The 16,128-nt window shown below is 55.7% G+C and overlaps 1 protein-coding gene across 6 annotated transcripts in view; it reads left to right on the forward strand.

The window, feature by feature from the left end:
- CADM1 (cell adhesion molecule 1) overlaps positions 1–16,128 on the forward strand; it is a 156,842-nt gene that overhangs the window by 132,632 nt on the left and 8,082 nt on the right. For 2 of the 6 annotated variants that reach the window (XM_042800396.1, XM_042800398.1), the window contains 2 exons: positions 6,154–6,186; positions 12,024–12,077. The exons of 2 other annotated variants lie outside the window; for them this stretch is intronic. In XM_042800396.1, the coding sequence (XP_042656330.1) occupies positions 6,154–6,186; positions 12,024–12,077 (87 nt within the window). The remainder of the gene's footprint in view (positions 1–6,153; positions 6,187–12,023; positions 12,078–16,128) is intronic. 2 more of the 6 variants (XM_042800397.1, XM_042800403.1) reach the window with 1 other exon arrangement.

Raw genomic sequence — 16,128 nt, forward strand, 5'->3', positions numbered from 1 at the left:
TGTGGCTCTGTTCATTAAGATGTACAATATGATACAGCAGAGCAAACTGCATAATTTGAATTACCCCTAGAGTTGTTCCTTGAATCGCGGGTTTTGGACAGCTGTTGTTTCCTGGGAGATAACGGTGCTTAATAATGGCGAAGCCCTCATCTCTGGGCGCAGCGCAGAGTGGGGCGTTTCAGCCTGCCTCTTCCCGCAGCGTTTCGCTGCCTTCTGGTCTTGCTTAGCACATCCACCTCCGCGCCCTGGGCTCGCCGGTAGCGTTTGGACATGCAGGTCGGCGTTTATCGCACTCTCTCTGCGGACGGATCACGCAGGTGTCTTGGCAACCCTTTCGGTGGAGACCCGGGGGGGTGCGACGGGCGGGCACGGTCCCGGCGTTTCCAGCCTTGCAGCGGGCGCTACCGATGCAGCACAGCCCCCGCTGACCACCTTGCCACGGTGCTAACGGCGGACGCCTCTGCGGCCTCTCTTGAATGCCATTTCGGGCCACATTTTAAGCCGCGCCGGTCCCGCTGTAGGTTCAGGGTTCCGGGGGACGCCTGAGCCTCCCTGGCAAGGGCTGGAGGGGGGCAGCGGGCTCTGCGTCTGCTCGGCTTCATGCAGCAACCCGCGGCTTTGTGTCACCTTCGCTGCTGAGGAGATAACAACCCGTGCACATCCAAAGTCTTTGAGAAGAAATAGCGTAGCGGGTTTTCAAAGCGTGAATCCAGATGCTGGATAAACCTCCTCGAAATGCGGGAAACGGTGCTTTCGGCCTCCGTGGCAGTTTGTTCCCGTGCGGCGGCCTGCGGTTGCACGGGGCTTATTCCAGCAGAAGCCCCGAGAGGCGGTTGTCGGGCGGGCGAGCGCGGCAGCGGTCGCGCTCCGCTCACGTCGCCCCGCGGGAGGTTTGCGGGAGGCGGCGGGGGGGTGGCTCCAGCGCGGAGGAGCCGCGCGTCTCACCGGGGACGGCGGCCGCTGGCACTGAGCCCCGAAGAGCCCGGCCGGCTCCAGCCCGGCTGTCGGGGCTCCCTCGGGTTTTTCTCCCCCTTTTCCGGGCAGCTCTCGCCAGGTGCCAGCGCAGCGACCGGAGCGATGGGCGCCCGGCGTCGCTGCCAGCTTGCGGCGGGCCCAGCTGCTTGGTGCCACCGCGCAGGGCCTTGGCCCAGGGATTTGTTCCCCCAAATTATTTATTATTTAACTTCTGCTTTCCATTGAAGCCTCTGCATGTCCCTGATAAAATGTCAAGTCAATTTAAAGATGATACTGCGCTCTTGTGACATTTTCATCCAGGATGTGACCGCATTAAAGGGAATGAAGGCAGAGAGAGTAGCTGACAGGCCTGTTACAGAAAATGAAATAGAATTCAGTCTTTTAGCACGGCGACCAAGTCAGTCGCAGGCCCGGTACTGTCACACCTGCTCTCGCCGGCGGTGACACCGCGTAAGCGGTGCGGAAACCATCGTTCTGCTGGGCAGCGAGCGCGCGGGGGCGTGGGAGAGCCGGGGCAGAGGGAGCTGGGCAGAGGAGCCGTCCCCTCGCGGGTGACACGGGCCACCGTCCCGACGCAGAGAGCCCTGCCCGCACAACACGCCGTTGGCTCCCGCCTGGCACCGTGGGCAGGTGCGACGTTCGCGAGGCCGGGATTCCAGGAAAGCCCACGCCCTCGCGCAGCTCTGTGCAGAGATACAAAAAGGCGTAGCCGGAGCCGCAGCGCTGATTTCAGAACATTTTTGTTCTTGTCACACACGGCTGCCACACCGATGGTGATTATTTTTGTGCAACATCTGGTCCGCAAATCAAACTGCCTCCGGGGTGCGTTGCAACGTGCCCGTCCACAAAAGCTTTCGGCGCCAGCCGGCATCGCCTCACGAAGGATCATCGTAGGGCATCGTCGTGCAAAGTGCCTTTTGGTCCACCCTTCCGAGGAGCGTTTAGCGAGGGAGAGGATTGAGGATTGCCAGTGCTTTTGCATTCGGGGGGGGTGGGGGGTGGGGGGGGGTGGGTTTCGAGGTCCTTTGCCCCTTGGACCGCTCTCTCGCGACATTATTGGAGCGTGATGTCTCTGCTGACGTCTGACAGGCGGTTGTTGGGTGGGAATGACGGGGATTGTGGTAGGGCTCCCCGCTAGCCTCCAGGGCCTGAAGGGAAGCAGAAATCCTGCTTGTAACGCTGCGCGCTGGTCCCCAAGGCTGCTGCAAAAGCAGCAGTGGGAGGGAATTCACGCTGGCCCTGGTCAGGAAATGTGAAGCAGTCTGGAAAATCAGGAAGAGTAAGAGCCCCCCAAGTCAGTGGTCAGATTGGCTTTTGTTTTCAGCTCAGAAAGCAGTTTAGAAAGCAATCTGTTGAATGGATGTCTATACCTACTAATACCTCTTTAAACGGAAGAAAAAAAAAAAAAAAAAGTGTATTTTGCTGTTATTTTGGTGATGTGCTGTTGTAATTCTCTTTACGGTAGCTGTGTGGTTTTTAAGCTCCAGCGTTATCATGTGCTTCTGTAAGGCTGCAGCACTGCAGTTCAGGCATTCAAGTTGGTGAATTTAATTTTGCTGCTGGGGTTTTAATATTCCTCCATCGTGCTCATTCTGTTTGAGGCTGTGGACTAATTACGGCCGAGTTTAAAGGGCCCGGTCTGTCACACTCCACAAACAGTTTGAAGTTGGAGAGAATCCATTTGAAAGAATGAGGAGGCTTGGCAATGCAGCTCGTAACTCAAGTAAATGTTGCCCAGATGCCTTCACGCAGTAATTTCATAAATGTGTGTATATATATGTGTGCGTGCACGCTTGTGTAGCTACCTAATGAGGTGGTGAGTGCCTGAGACTCGGGTGCCATCCGAGTTTTCTTAGCCGGCAGGTAGCACCATCTGTGTCGCAAGACACTGTACGTTAGTGTCTTCATTCGCGAGCTGGCCACGCTAAACCCTGCTCTTCGGGCCAGTGCCAAAAAGGAATCGCGATCAGGTGAAGCGCGCAGCTTTGCAGAGGCCAGCGGTTCCTTTCTGGGACGCCTTTAACGATAAGTCTGTCCTCTGGTGAATTTCTGTACGGGTAGATTTTGACAGGCCATTGCGTTGTTTTACTTCTCCCCGTACAGCAGATTTTGGCTTCTTACTGATGAGAACCGGGAAGAGTAAGCCTTTCTGTTAAGATGGGAAGGACCACGTTGAGGCTCTTTGTTTACGTGCTTTCGGCGGCCTCTGCGTTGCCACGTCTCGTAAAGCCGCCCTTTTTTCAGCACCAGCTTACCATTTTAACTGCCAGGCATCAGCTTCGTGCGGCCGGGTGACCTTGAAGGTCCCTTCCGACCCGAAGCGTTCCGTGACTCTGATTGTGGGACTGCTCTTCACGCCTACAGCTCAGGACCGGAACGGTGCTTTTTGGTGGTGACAAAGCCTTCCATTGGCTTCGTTCAACCTCTGCTCAGTCAGAAACTTATCCAGAACCTTCTTGTCGCTCCGTATTGGAGGAGGAGAGATGATTTCTCTTCCAGGACATGGGGCAGAAGCCTAGTCTCTGGGGTGCTGCGTGGCTGGGCCGGCACATAGTGGACGTGGCTATTCTTGAGAAAGCGAAGTGGAAGTGCAAAAGGCACGTCCCGGGAACCCAGGAAAGCACGTTTCCAGTCGGCCAGCCCACCCGACAATTGTAGGCTGTCTTGGCAGCGGCATCGCAGGGCCGGGGATGTTCCTCCCCGCGCGGGGCAGAGCAGCGCTGGAGTTTGGTATGTGCCCACTCGGCCTTGTGTTCGTTGATTCCACGCCGAAGCAGCGGTGGCCGTTGTTCTCTCCTTCGCCACGCGACCTCTGCGGCGGTGTGCCTGTGTCGGGGGGGCGTTCTGTGCTTTTCGTTAACGTGAGATTATTCCTCTTCGGAGCGCTGTGTGTCTGCCGTCCTTCTGCTCAGCGAGGACTCTGGGATTGAGAAGGACTTCCAGAAAGCTCATTCTAAACTTTAACTGGTCTGTGTTTCCTATTGCAACCATCCAAACCATTTGCTAATCATAACTTTGTCATTCCAGCTGCAGCCAACATGTTGTTTGACTTGGATATTTGTTCGCACTTACAACCGCTTGAGAACTTTATTTTTTGTAACCTGTTGGTCTCTGTCCCCAGACGGGGAAGCGAGATGCACTGTCCAGTTTGCACTCTTCCTTGACTAATATCTCTTCCAGCACGTCAATACAAGTTTGCTTTCAGCAGATTCTCTATTTAGTGTAAAAGCTGACGTAACTTTTTTTTATTTCAGGAAGACAGTAAATTGAGACTATTTATAGATGCCAAGATGCTATCTCAGGAATTAATACTCAGTTTTACAACCCTTTCTAAACAACAGCTTTCCCACCACCCCAAACCCGCCCCCCCCCCCCCCCCGCCCCCCTTCACCCCCATCTTCCCCTTCACCATTCGCTTGGTTCAAACGAGGCATCGTTTGGGGATTGCTACTCGAAAGCAAAGACAAGGCCCGCTCTTGTTCTCCTTTTTGCTTTGGAAGGCTTCCCTTGCAGCCTCCGCCAGAGCTCCAGCAGGAGAACAAGCGCTAGCGTCTTTGAGCGTGCGTTAGACTCGATTGCCAAGATGAGCACAGTATACGTTGGCAGTGGGAACAGGCTAATGACGGCTTGATAATCTGTTATGCAAATCTGGGTGCACTTTGTTAAATTGTGCAGGGATTATTTGTTTTGCTTTCATCACTAAAGCATGTAGACCTCGTATCTGTAAGTATTGTGTACTCCTTGTATGATTCTTGTCTTCACTGGTGCTTCAGAAAGTCAGACCCGAGCTGCCCTCAGCTAAATTGCAAAGGGACGGGTCTTCCCTTCTCCACCGCTGGCCCTGCCCGTGAGGAGGACGGCCCGCCCCGGGGTTCTCCGGCCAGCACGTTAACGAGGGGAAACGCCGATGTGAAGTGTCTGTCCTTGCTACAGAACTCAAGCTCCGGGCTGCCTGGCAGAAACGCGCAGTCGAGCGCTTCCCTGCGCGGCGCACTCACACGATTTTGCTCATTTCAACATTGCCTGCACCAAACCGAGGAGGGTCGTGCGAAGCCTGGGCCTTGCCGTCGGCGCGAGGGTGCCGGTGGGGATTGGCAGAGGTGCGGTTAGGCTGCGAGCTGCCAGCCTGCTAAAGCCAGGAACGTCACGGGAAAGGTAGAACCAGAGGAAGACTGAGGGAGTTTCGGTAACTAAATAAGCTAGTAATTTGGATAATGGGAATAAATAGCTCTAGTGGTGCAGAGGAAGTACCGTAGGGCGCTGTCAGAAAACGCCTTCCGATTTGGGTCAGTCTTTCAAGTTGCCTGTTGGGAACACTTGCGATGAGATGCAACATCTCTCCGTTGGCGAGGCAGCAACCCCCGAGAAATTTCCAGTCGCTTGTAATACGCAGGGAGTACAGTCAGCCTCCCACCAGCGTCCCAAAAAGCTTCCGTATATTTTCATTACCGGTAGCTGTTAACCAGTTACCGGTTGCAGGAGAGGGAGAGGTGAGGTCCGTCTGTGTTGGCCAGTTCTAGAGCAACATTTTTGACGCTGAAAACGCTGCCCGTCTTACAGGTGCGCGGCTCAGCGTAGCCGAGGCAGAGGGCCCCTCGCGCCTTCGGTACTCGGGGTGAGATTTCTAGCAGCCGCCTCATTTTTCGCATCTGCTTGCCGCCTCTGAAACGGTCTGGGCGCAGGGGCTGTGCCGGGTACCGACGCGCGAGGAGGTTCCCTGGGACGAAGGAGGAGAAGGGCTGGGAGCCCCGGCCCCGGGCGCTTCGGTGAAGGCAATGTTTGAATGCGTAAAAACTGTTCTCCGAGTGTCGGCAATTTGTCCTGGTCTTGAGCTTCTGTTTTGGGCCTTACCAACTCAATCGTTGGTGTCGGTGTTCTCCCCCGTCTGCTGTTCCCCCTGACTTTGCGACCACCAGTAATTGTTCTGGCAAGGTCCTGGAAAAAGAGAGAAATTTACTGTTTTCCTCAGGCTCATAGCTTTTGAACTGGAGGCATGTCTTCTAAACAGTGCAACTCACTTCAAATGCTTTTTGCCTTTCATTTTATTATTGCTTGTCACGCAATGTTCTTTGAAAGCTTGCTCATATATTATCTGTTCCATTTTTTCCATTTTCCCTTTTTTTGCATGCTGTTCCTCCTGTTTCTTCCCTTCCTCCAATCCTCTGTTCCCGTGTGTAGACACAACGGCGACGACAGAACCGGCAGTTCACGGTTGGTATCACATTCCTGTTTATCTTATTTCTCAGCGCTGCTGAGTGGCAAGACAAGCCTGGGAAGGGGAAGCAAAAGAGGGAAATGTAGTCTTCAAGGGAAAACCGTGTTTCAGGTGGACTGACCTCGTAAATATAACAGAGTTTTTAAGGCTGGAAAGTCTGTCTGGGCTTGTCGTTCCTGTTGTGAGCTTCGCAGCTGGTTGTTCTGGTGCCAGGGAAGCACCGATCCCCCGAGCCCCGTGGAAACGACGGATGCGTACGATGCCGAGGAAGCGAGCGATTCTCCGCTCCTCTTGCTTAACGGGTAATCGCTTCACACGCAAACAAGAAGTCCGGCTTCCGAAACTAGGACAGCAAGTTTAATTTTTTAAGAGGTGCTGGAAATCGTGAGCGTTTTTCCTCCGTGTTGAGTTGACAGGACGGCGCGTCCGGCGGCGTGGGCCAGCCTTGGGTTTTCCGGGGATGCTCCGCAGAGCAGCGCTCGCCTCGGAGGTCGGCGGCGAGGTTGCGTCGTTACGCTGCAGAAGGGGATTCGGAAACCAAATAGCAACACCCTCCTATCGGCGTAGCAGTCTAGCGAGCTAACCCTCCTCATCTGCTCAAGGCAGCCTAGCTAACAGCTTGACAGCTTCCTTAGCTTCCTACATTTTCAAAGCGAACCTGAATAGTCACTTCAGACTGGAAGTTGAGCATGCCGCTTTTTGGCACGAGCTCACTTTTCAGCTAAAGAACCAAAACCTCTTGACGGTTTTAATGAAGGCTAATCCATATTTGAGTTTGCTCTTTAAGTTCCTTTTGACTCAGATAAATCGACCGTTTCTGCTATTGACAGAAATCTGTAACGCTGAGCAACCTCTTTTCCCTGCCTGCCGCCAGCGAGGCGTGTCTTGGGCGACGATAAGAGGGAGGACCGAGGAGAGTGACGACGAAGTAGTGACGCCCCGTGCCAGGTGGAGGGACATGCACTTCTTGTCCCACATACCTCACCTGCTTGGATGCATTTTCCCTACTTGACATAGAAATTGGAAGCCTTCAGGCTCACTTCTCTTTTCCGTACGGTGCCGGCGGCCCTACGTACCTTTAGCGTCGAGATTCCACAGCGGTAGTTTTTTAGCAACTGCCGTCGAAGTCGTGGCAAGGTAGTAGAAGTCCCAAGCGACGTCTCATCCCACACGACGCGAACGCTCGTGGAAGTCCGACGGAGGCACCGCGTGGATCAGCCGGCCGTGGGCGAGCCCGGAGGAGCTGGCCCCGGAGGCGGCAGCACAGCTGAATTCCCCGCGGGTCTGCTCGCTTGCCTCCGCGCGCGTGGGAAGGGTCCGGCTGCTCTTCGAAGCACCAGCCTGGCGCGTCGCTCTCTTGGAAGCGGCCGGGGGGTCGGGAGAGCCACGGGGCTCCCCCCGAAAGGACGCCGGGCTCCGTGCCCTTTCGCTGCCCGGCGCCGTGACCCTGGCCGGAGCGGGCGCGTCGCACCGTGCCGGTGCGGATGCCGGTGTCCCGCTCCAGCAGCGCCTCAGGGCCGAGTACGGGGAGAGGGGTCAGGGCAGAGTCCTCAGCGCTGCAGTTCGGCCGAGACGCTTTCCCTCTGGCACTGGCATGTGCTGAGAAGGGGTAGATGCGTGCGGGCGGAAGGAAGTGGTCCAGGTTTTTTCTGGTTTTCCCGGAGAAACGCTAGAAATGCGCAGGGAGGGACGCTGGATCTGGGGAGGAGCGGGCAGCCCTGACAGCTGCGTGACTTCTGCCGCCGGGCCTGGGCGTCTCGGCGAGTGGCTGCTGCCGAAGGGCGCGCGCGGCCCGGCAGCCCCCGGCCCTTTCCTTGAGTGCAATTCCCGACGGCTGCTGTCGCTTGTGAAGCGCGTTGCTAGCTCGAGGACGGCCTCCGAGTGTTTCCACCTCGGGGCTGGGGGGGACTGCTGCTGCGAGGAGTCTGACAGCCGCAACGACAAGCAATCCCGCCGCGACGAGCCGCCGCAGACTTTCCTGCCTTAAAAGCCAGCCGGTTCGCTCTGCCGCCCCGGTGCTTGCCCTCGTGGGGTGCTTTTCCCGTGAAGACTCTGGGATTTCTTTCCAAGCTTGTGTTGCTGGAGTGTGTATGGAGTATACCAGGTGTTTCTGTATGTTGGCCATTTGTTCTTACCAATGTCCGATGGGAGTGAGCATGTCTGTGAATGACTAGAAATGCATGGGCATGAACTACAGCCAAATGGATTTTCTCCAAAAACGGTTTTAAATGAATTGGGGGAAGAAAAAACAAAAGCAAAACCAAAACAAAAAAAGAACCCAAAAAAAAAAAAGAGATTGATAGCAAAGAAAATGGAATGTAAGGCTAGTGTGGAACCAGCACAATACCTCAATCGGGGCAAGGATTTTTGAGTCCTTTCATTTTTTGGAGTGTATCCTAGAGGACTGGGCGGGGGGAGAGGAGTCCTGTATGTGTGTGCATGTCAAAGCGGTAGCGAAGCCCCTGCCATTCCTGTTTCCCTCGGGAATGGAGCTGACGGCAGCGATGCATGAGTGACTTAAAGCACGAACGTTGTTAACTCTTTTGTTGAAAAATGAGAGCTTAACTGTAAATTTTCTGATGCACTTTCTCCTTTCTCTGCACTGTTCATTGCCAGCACTCCAATAACAGCATGGTCATGGCCGGCAGGAAGGCTTGTGCTTCGGCTGCACCGCGCTAAGCCGCGCTTCCCGAGCTTAAGCCCTCCTTCCCCCTCCTTTTGCCCTCCCGGTGCAGGGTGCCGGCGGGCCCGGCGCGGCAGGTCCCTGCCAGTTTGCCGCTGGGCTGCGGGCAGACCTCGGTGGAGCCAGGAGAGTAACGTCTCCGCGAGCCTGCCGCCGCTGAATCCGGAAAGAAAGCACCGTTTCTGCCCTGCCCGTTCTTTTCTTCTCTCCTGCCCCTCTCCCCCCGCAAAATCAACGTGCGAGCTTCGCACCCCCCAGCCGCCGCTGCTCCTCGGCGGGGCTGCCGCCCCTCGGGAGAGCTGCCCGGCTCACGTTTCGCCCCCTCCCCGAGCAGGACGTGTGTAAGCAGCCATGACCTTATCCAGGCCACCCTTTTGCCGCCGCGAGAGCGCTGGCTGAGCCGCGCCACTCCTCCCCACGTTCTGGCCCCGCGCTGCGGGCTGAGCTGGAGGAGCTGCTGGTTGTCTGTGCCGGCCCCGGGCAGCGCCCACGGCTGCGGGTGACGGTGCCAGCGCGGCTGGGGCAGCCCCCCGCGTAGGGGCGCGCGCTCGGGGACGGGGGACGCGCCGCTCCCCCCGCCCGGGCGCAGGCAAGGCGCTGCTGCCTCGGCGCAGGCACGATTTCTGCTCATCCTCATGGAAAGGTGGGCTGAGGGAAAAAAAAAGAAAAAAAAGAAAAAAAAAGAAGGAAAAAAAAAAATCTCTTCTGAAGCTGGCAAAGCAGGAAGCCTGGAGCGAAGGTTAAAATAACGAAAACGTCCCACTCGTGAATGAAGAGTGACAAGAAAATACCTTGCCCATAATATAGCAGGTAAATTATTTCATAAGCTGGGAATTCTTCCCCAAAGGCCCGTAGCGATTTTTAATTATGGCCTTAGCAGGGTTCCCGACGAGAACATTTGACGCTACCGCGGTGAGCTCTTGCTGCTTCTTCCAGCAGCCCCTGCTCACTGAAATCGAGCTGAACTTGTCCGAAGCCACAGGCTCGGCCGTGCCGGAGCGCTGCTCGGCTTGCGGATCTGGGCACGACGAGGAAGCCGCCGTGCTCTCTGCAGTCGCCCTGTCGGGCGGCTCTGCGGGTCCGCCGGCCTCTTCCCCGCGGCGAAAACGCCCTGCCGAGGAGCGCGCCGGCCAGTCGCTGCCTTCCTAAATGTCTCTTACGGACCCAGTCCTTGGGGCGGTTGAACGGAACCCCACCGAGGCCGCTGCACGCGTTAAGCTTTCCGTGCAGCGCCGGGGGGTAGGCGGCATAAAACGGAATCCCCGGGCGGTTGGTTGCACCTCGCTACCTGCGGGGGATCCCTGCGCACCGAGGGGGCTGGGGCGGCCGCACGGAGCTCGGGCAGCAGCGGTCGCCAACGAGCGGCTGCGCCCCTGTCCCTGGCGAAGGGCCGGGGCCGGGCTGCGGCAGCCGCCGCTCGGCTGGAGTTCTGGTGGGGCGGGGAAGCGGTAGCCGGGCCAGAAGGCAGCTCTCATTTATTTAACGGGAGCGGCGGCCGACTTTGAATCCGCTCCGATCAGGAGAGAGAAAGAAGGGCCTTTGATAGCTGATATGAAAGCTTAGTGAGAAAAATCGAGAAGTAATTTACCACGTATCTAAAATGCCTCGCAACAGCTTGTAATGCTGTTTGGTGGCATTTCTAAGTGTACCAGGAGCAGGTAGAACCGGAATTGTTGAATTGTTAAATTTCCTTTTGAAAAGGATTTTTTTGCTTCATAAAAAACGCGACGTTGCCCTTTTTCATTATGGAGAAAATGTAGCTCCTTTTAAGTGAAAGGGAAGACTCTAGAGAAGCAATTTTGGAGAGAGAGCAGTTGAATGGCTCCTCTTCCGAGCCCCGGTTTGCACGTCCAATGCCTCTGTGAGCCAGCTGTAATTATATTTAGATCTTGTATTCCAGCGAAAAAGGGGCGCTCCCTGAAGTCCAGGAGCGGCGCACAAACAAAATTCTGGCCGTGAATCTAAACAGCTCCCGCTTTAGAAGCTAATTCCAACTGTAGCTTCCAGGTGACTTGATGCACTTAAAAAACAGGCCCCGAAAATAAGTCCCCTTTTTAATGAGCTCTGCCTAGATACGCTTCGCTCGCTGCTGTCCCGCGGGGGACGGTCTGCGCGGCGCCCACGCTGCGTTAACATCTTGGCCGTGTAACAGAAAGTCAGCGTTTTTGCCGCTCCGCAAGCTTACGATGCCAGGTTTCCAAATGACCAGTGACGGTGGTGTCTCTTCATGGGAAGTTTGGGGGTTTTTGGGGTGGTTTTTTTTTTTGCCTTCGATAATGCATCTGCTTGAGCAGCCAGCAGCGAGAGTAAATTATCGCAAGTGCCAGCCTTCGATAGTAACGCTGCGCTGTCCCTCGTTCCAGTAGCTCTCTGTGACCTCCAGACACTGGTTTGCCCTGGAACCTGTGCTGACAAGTTCGCTCACCCAGACGCTCTGTCCTCCCGCGGACCCCCCAACATTCGCCCAAACTCAAGCCAAACCAAAAGCAACAGCTTTACGGGCAGCGTTGGCTGCCTTTTGTGCCCACGAGAGTGTGTCTCGCCTAACTGCTTTATCAGCTTGGAGGATAGATAATTTTTCCATAAACGCATTAAATTGGGGCAAATTAAAAAAAAAAAAAAAGGGGTTTTTTCAGATTTTTTTGCAGAAGATACAGCCTGCAGTCTGCACGTACAGATGCCTTACGGTGTTGAAATGCAACCCGCACTGTTCACTAATTGATAAATTGCCGGGCTTGTCAACATGACCCCAAAAAAGATTGAATTTCGTGGAAAATTGGAAGACGATTTTACATTGCTCTAAGCATACCGAACCGAAATCAAACTGGACTAAATTGAGAAATTGCCCCCCCCCCCCGCCCCCGGTGATTAAAAGACAGAGTTTGGGGGTCTTTGCATGCTGTTATGAATGAGTGATTTTGATTCCATGTTTCGTGTGCCAACAGTGTAGACTGAGGAACGTTTCTGTCTGTAATAAAGGAAATTATTGCAATTCTGTCATACCAGTTACTCTGCCCAAACCGGCAGAAGGTGGCAAGTGATTGACGCATTATTTCCCCCCCCCCAAGAAATTTATCCTCAGTTCTTAAGTGTGCTGTTTTTTGTCACTCGAGAAACGCAGAGAAAAATGAGTTTGTTTTTACTTGTAAGGCTTTACTCAGTTGCCCAATTCGGCAGAGGAGCTGGACTATGGGGATCTCTCAGGTAAGGGCTAGTACGTAGGTAAACCGCTGCTCTTCTGCGCTAGATACTGATTCCACTCTGATTTCTGCATCTTGGCCATGTTGCATTGTATAGTTGCTGTGCTGTAGCCATTCCTCCAACGCACGGTCTCGCAGCTTGCTGTACGCTGTTTTCTGTTGGGATTTTCCTTCCTGTGTTTTTTTGGTTTTTTGGTTTTGTTTTTTTTTTTTGATTTTGGCACCCATCTCTGTGTGGCACCCTCGAAAACGGGGCGGGAGGCGTGCAGCGCGGCGAGGCTTGCCTTTTCAGGTTGCCTCCCAGCTGCTGGGCCGCAATTTTTTGAACGCTAATTTGGAGACCGGTCGAGTTGAAACTTGATGTTACTAAAACGTTCGGCTCTGCCGTATTGTGGGAAACCGTCCTTAAGAAACGCGGCCGGCGCTAAAGCTCGGCTGCTTGGTGATTTCTCATAATGCGAGTATCAGATCGGGGATAAAAAGGAGGTAATTGCTTTATCAGCAGAGGCAAAGCCAAGTAAACGGTTGGAACCTCTGTTTATCCACGCCGGACTGGAACTTCCAGAAATAGATCCTTCTCATCGGTCCTCGCAAATTAGCGCTGATCCGGATTGAGAAATCCGAGCATCTTCAGTGGATGCGGCTGGTACATGCAAAGCGGGGGTCGCATTCGGCGGTACAGATCCGATCGCCGTGTTTGGCTAGAGTTTTTAGAAATTCTCCCGCTCCTCCGAGCACCTCGGCAGACTCGCTTTACCCGCTGCGGCGAGCCCGGGGGCCGAGCCGGCCGTGCCCACGCCGGGAGGCCGGGGGCGGGCAGCGCAGCGCAGCGCAGCGGGACGAGCCTCCTCGGGAGGGCTGCGGTCCGACGCGGCTCCCGCCGGGGGCTCGAGCACGGAGCGAAAGCAGAGGCCCAAAAAGCCAGCCCCGAGGCCTCGCCCCCCTCCGCGAAGTGCTTCTGGTCCCATCAGATCGGCAGCATCTCTTCCCGGAAGCCACTGTAGGTATGCTTTGGCCAAGAGGTGAGAAATGATCGATTACTTTGGTATGTGTTCTAACCCCTGAGCGATACTAATAATTATTATTGCAGGCCTGGGCCACATCTCCTAGGTAAGAAGCACTAGGTGTCTGTTAAATATCACTGTGTGGATGGGAAATAATTGTTTTGCTCTGATAAGCTTTGTTGCTTTGTAAACTTGTCTTTTTTAAAGAAAAACGCCCCTTTTGGTGAAGGAAGAGAGGAAGGGGAAGCAATTCCGCCAAGGAATCCCTCAAAACGGGTGTGTGCTAGCAGCGCTGCCTTTCCCCGGAGCGGCTCTGCCCCGCGCGGTGCCAGCAGCCACGGGGACGCCGCGGCCGGCGGCTGGTGACTTCCCCCGAGCACCGAGCTCGCTGTTGCCGTTTTTCTGAATCTCGGCTGCAAGCCCAAATTTCCCCCAAAGCGTCCCGAAAGCGGCGCGAGCACAGCTGCTGCCGGCAGCGAGCACCCTTCGTGCGCTACCGTGCACCCAGTCTGGAGCACCCGTTTTGAGTACCGATATGGTTTTTTTCCCTAAGAATTTGACTGTTTTGCTTGTTGCTCCCCCGGTTGCTGAGGTGCACCCAACGGGCAGTCGCACCGAGTCCGGCATGCCGGTGTCACTAGAGAGCGGGCCCCTGGCAGTTCTCGCCTGCTAGCAAAGCCGCCCTCCACCCCATCGCCCGTGCCCGGGCTCCCGGGAAGCTGAAATAAGGTCCCGTTTGCGGGCGGGGGCCGGCAGGTTTGGGCTGTCGGAGGGGTGGTGCCGGTGAGTGCTGGAGCGGCGCTCGCGGGCAGGACCGGGCGCTGCCGCCGTGGTTGCTGGGCCCGCTGCTCCTTCCTGGTACCCCCGTCCCATGGGTGCTTCAGCGGCGGCTCTGCCAGCGGTGCGATTCCGTGACGCGCCCCTCGCCCTCCGCCCAGGGGGCCGCTTCCCAGAGCTGTGCTCGCTTCTCCCGCCCGCGAGCCTCCCCTCGCGCCGGGCGCCCCGAGGCCGGAGGGCACGGACGGGCTTGGCCACGGACGGGCTTGGCCTCGCGCGCGCCCCGCGCGGCGCCGGGACTCACCGGGACAGGCGCCGAGACGCTTGTGCGCTCCTTCTGCCTTGCTCCCCCCGAGCAAGGTGCTGGTACAGCTCCTGTAACGCAGGGAGCAATCAGGAAGGACCCGTGTCACCTTCACGTCGGGTTTGATTAACTAATCAAAACCTGATTAGCACCTTTGTTCAAGGGGGATGCTGAGGAATCGGTTGCTATCGATTGCGAGCGGGGCCCCATTTTCTAGCAGAGAGGAGTCTGAAGGAACAGCCAAGAAACATTGAGCGCCTGCCACAGCGATTAAATTTATTAAAACAAAGCGCATTATTTTTTATGAAGCGATCTTGAAATGGCTCGCTGAAGGGGAGCTCATTGATTGAAGGAGGAGGAACTCCTCGGATTTCTCTGGCTCAAATTAGGCCAAATTCAATTACAACACGACAGGCAGGTGAACGCTACTCTTTAGCAGCCCACCGCTAAATTCGGGTAGGGGTAGCGGGCTTAATGCTCCTCCATAGCGGTGAACAACATCATCGCTCATCCTGCCATACGCAGGCAGCGATTCCTGTCCTCCCACGCGGTGGATGAGTGTTTTACAGTGCTGCTGAAATACTGACGGCCTGTTCTGCCCCCAGCCCTGCCCGCCAGCACCCCAGCTTCCAGTCCTGCTCCAGCGTTTCGAAAGCTGCATTCCGCAGGAGAAGGCACCGCTAATTCAGTGGGGAAACGTTAGTGCTAGCTTCGAGTTTGCTCCCTCATAGCAAACAGGAGTTGTCGGTTTTCCAGCTCTTCAGAAGCGCGTTAGCACCTGCGTCCTGACCGGCAGTGATGTGCGGGAGCTTAAGTCACGTTGCTGTGTTAATTATTTAATAGTCCGAGGTTGAACAAGAGGAGGACGAGATCGCTAAGTTAGGAATTCTTCAAAGAAATTGATTTAGCTTTTCTTTTCCCTTCCTTGGCGCAGGTGTCACATTAGCACCTGGGGAGCAGGGTAGCTGTCAGTGGAGTTTGTGTGTGTAAACTTTAACGTATGCACACGCGCAAACTGAGCCCGCGGTGTCCTCCGTCGGCAGCCTGGGCTTAATTTTCACCCAGAAGTAGAAGGTGAATTTTTGCGGGAGCGCAGCAATAAATCCAAACATGCCCAAACTTAACATCTACACTGTTTTCGCAAAACTCTCCGGCAGTTTTCTGCTTTCACAGCACAAACGTGCATAGAACCGGTTGAGGGGCCGTTCGGAGCTGCCCCAGCCTGGTTCGGAGCGCTGGCCCGCGAACCGTAAGGCGGGAAGGGAGGCGAGGAGCCAGGACACACGACGGGAGCAGCCAGGCGGGAGGCGTTCGATCGGAACCGGCGCTTTGGCGAGCCGGAGCGGGGTCGGCTGCGTTCCTGCGTTGGCGGAGAGGGAGAGGAGGAGGAGGAGGAGGAGGAGAGGAGAGGAGAGGAGGAGAGGAGGAGGAGGAGGAGAGGAGAAGCCTTCCCGGGAGCAGTGCTGGAGCAGCCGGGGTGCGCGGCGGGAGCCGCCGTTCGGCGCAGCCGTAATCCCGGGAGTGGCGCGGGAAGGCGGGGCGCCCAGCTCGGCCCCGCTCCGGGAGGTCGCCGGGATGGAGCCGCGGGCACTCAAGGATGCTGGTGCGTGCAGAGGGCTCCCTCCCCACGGGCAACCCCAAACCTGGGGCTGTTGGAGCTTTCCGGGGCCCGGCTCTGACGACGCGGTGAGCACTGGGGTTAAAAATAAAGCGGTTTGACCCGAATAGCTCTGGGGCTTTTGGAGCAGGTATAAGCGAGATTTAATATATTAGCTAGTCCAGTCAGCCAGGTCCAGCGTGGTCTTAATCTTGAGATGCTGCCACTTGTGAAAAGAGTGGAAGCTAGAATATACATAGATACATAGATATATATATATGTATTTTAAAGCCTCGTTAAAGCAGAATTGAGTGGAACCTTTTTATTGAGTAGTTGGGAGGAGAACAGTCTTCCGTCTGCTAAACCTCGCTGT

This window comes from Tyto alba, unplaced genomic scaffold, assembly GCF_018691265.1.
Source record: "Tyto alba isolate M040663 unplaced genomic scaffold, T.alba_DEE_v4.0 Super-Scaffold_32, whole genome shotgun sequence".
NCBI lineage: Eukaryota > Metazoa > Chordata > Aves > Strigiformes > Tytonidae > Tyto > Tyto alba.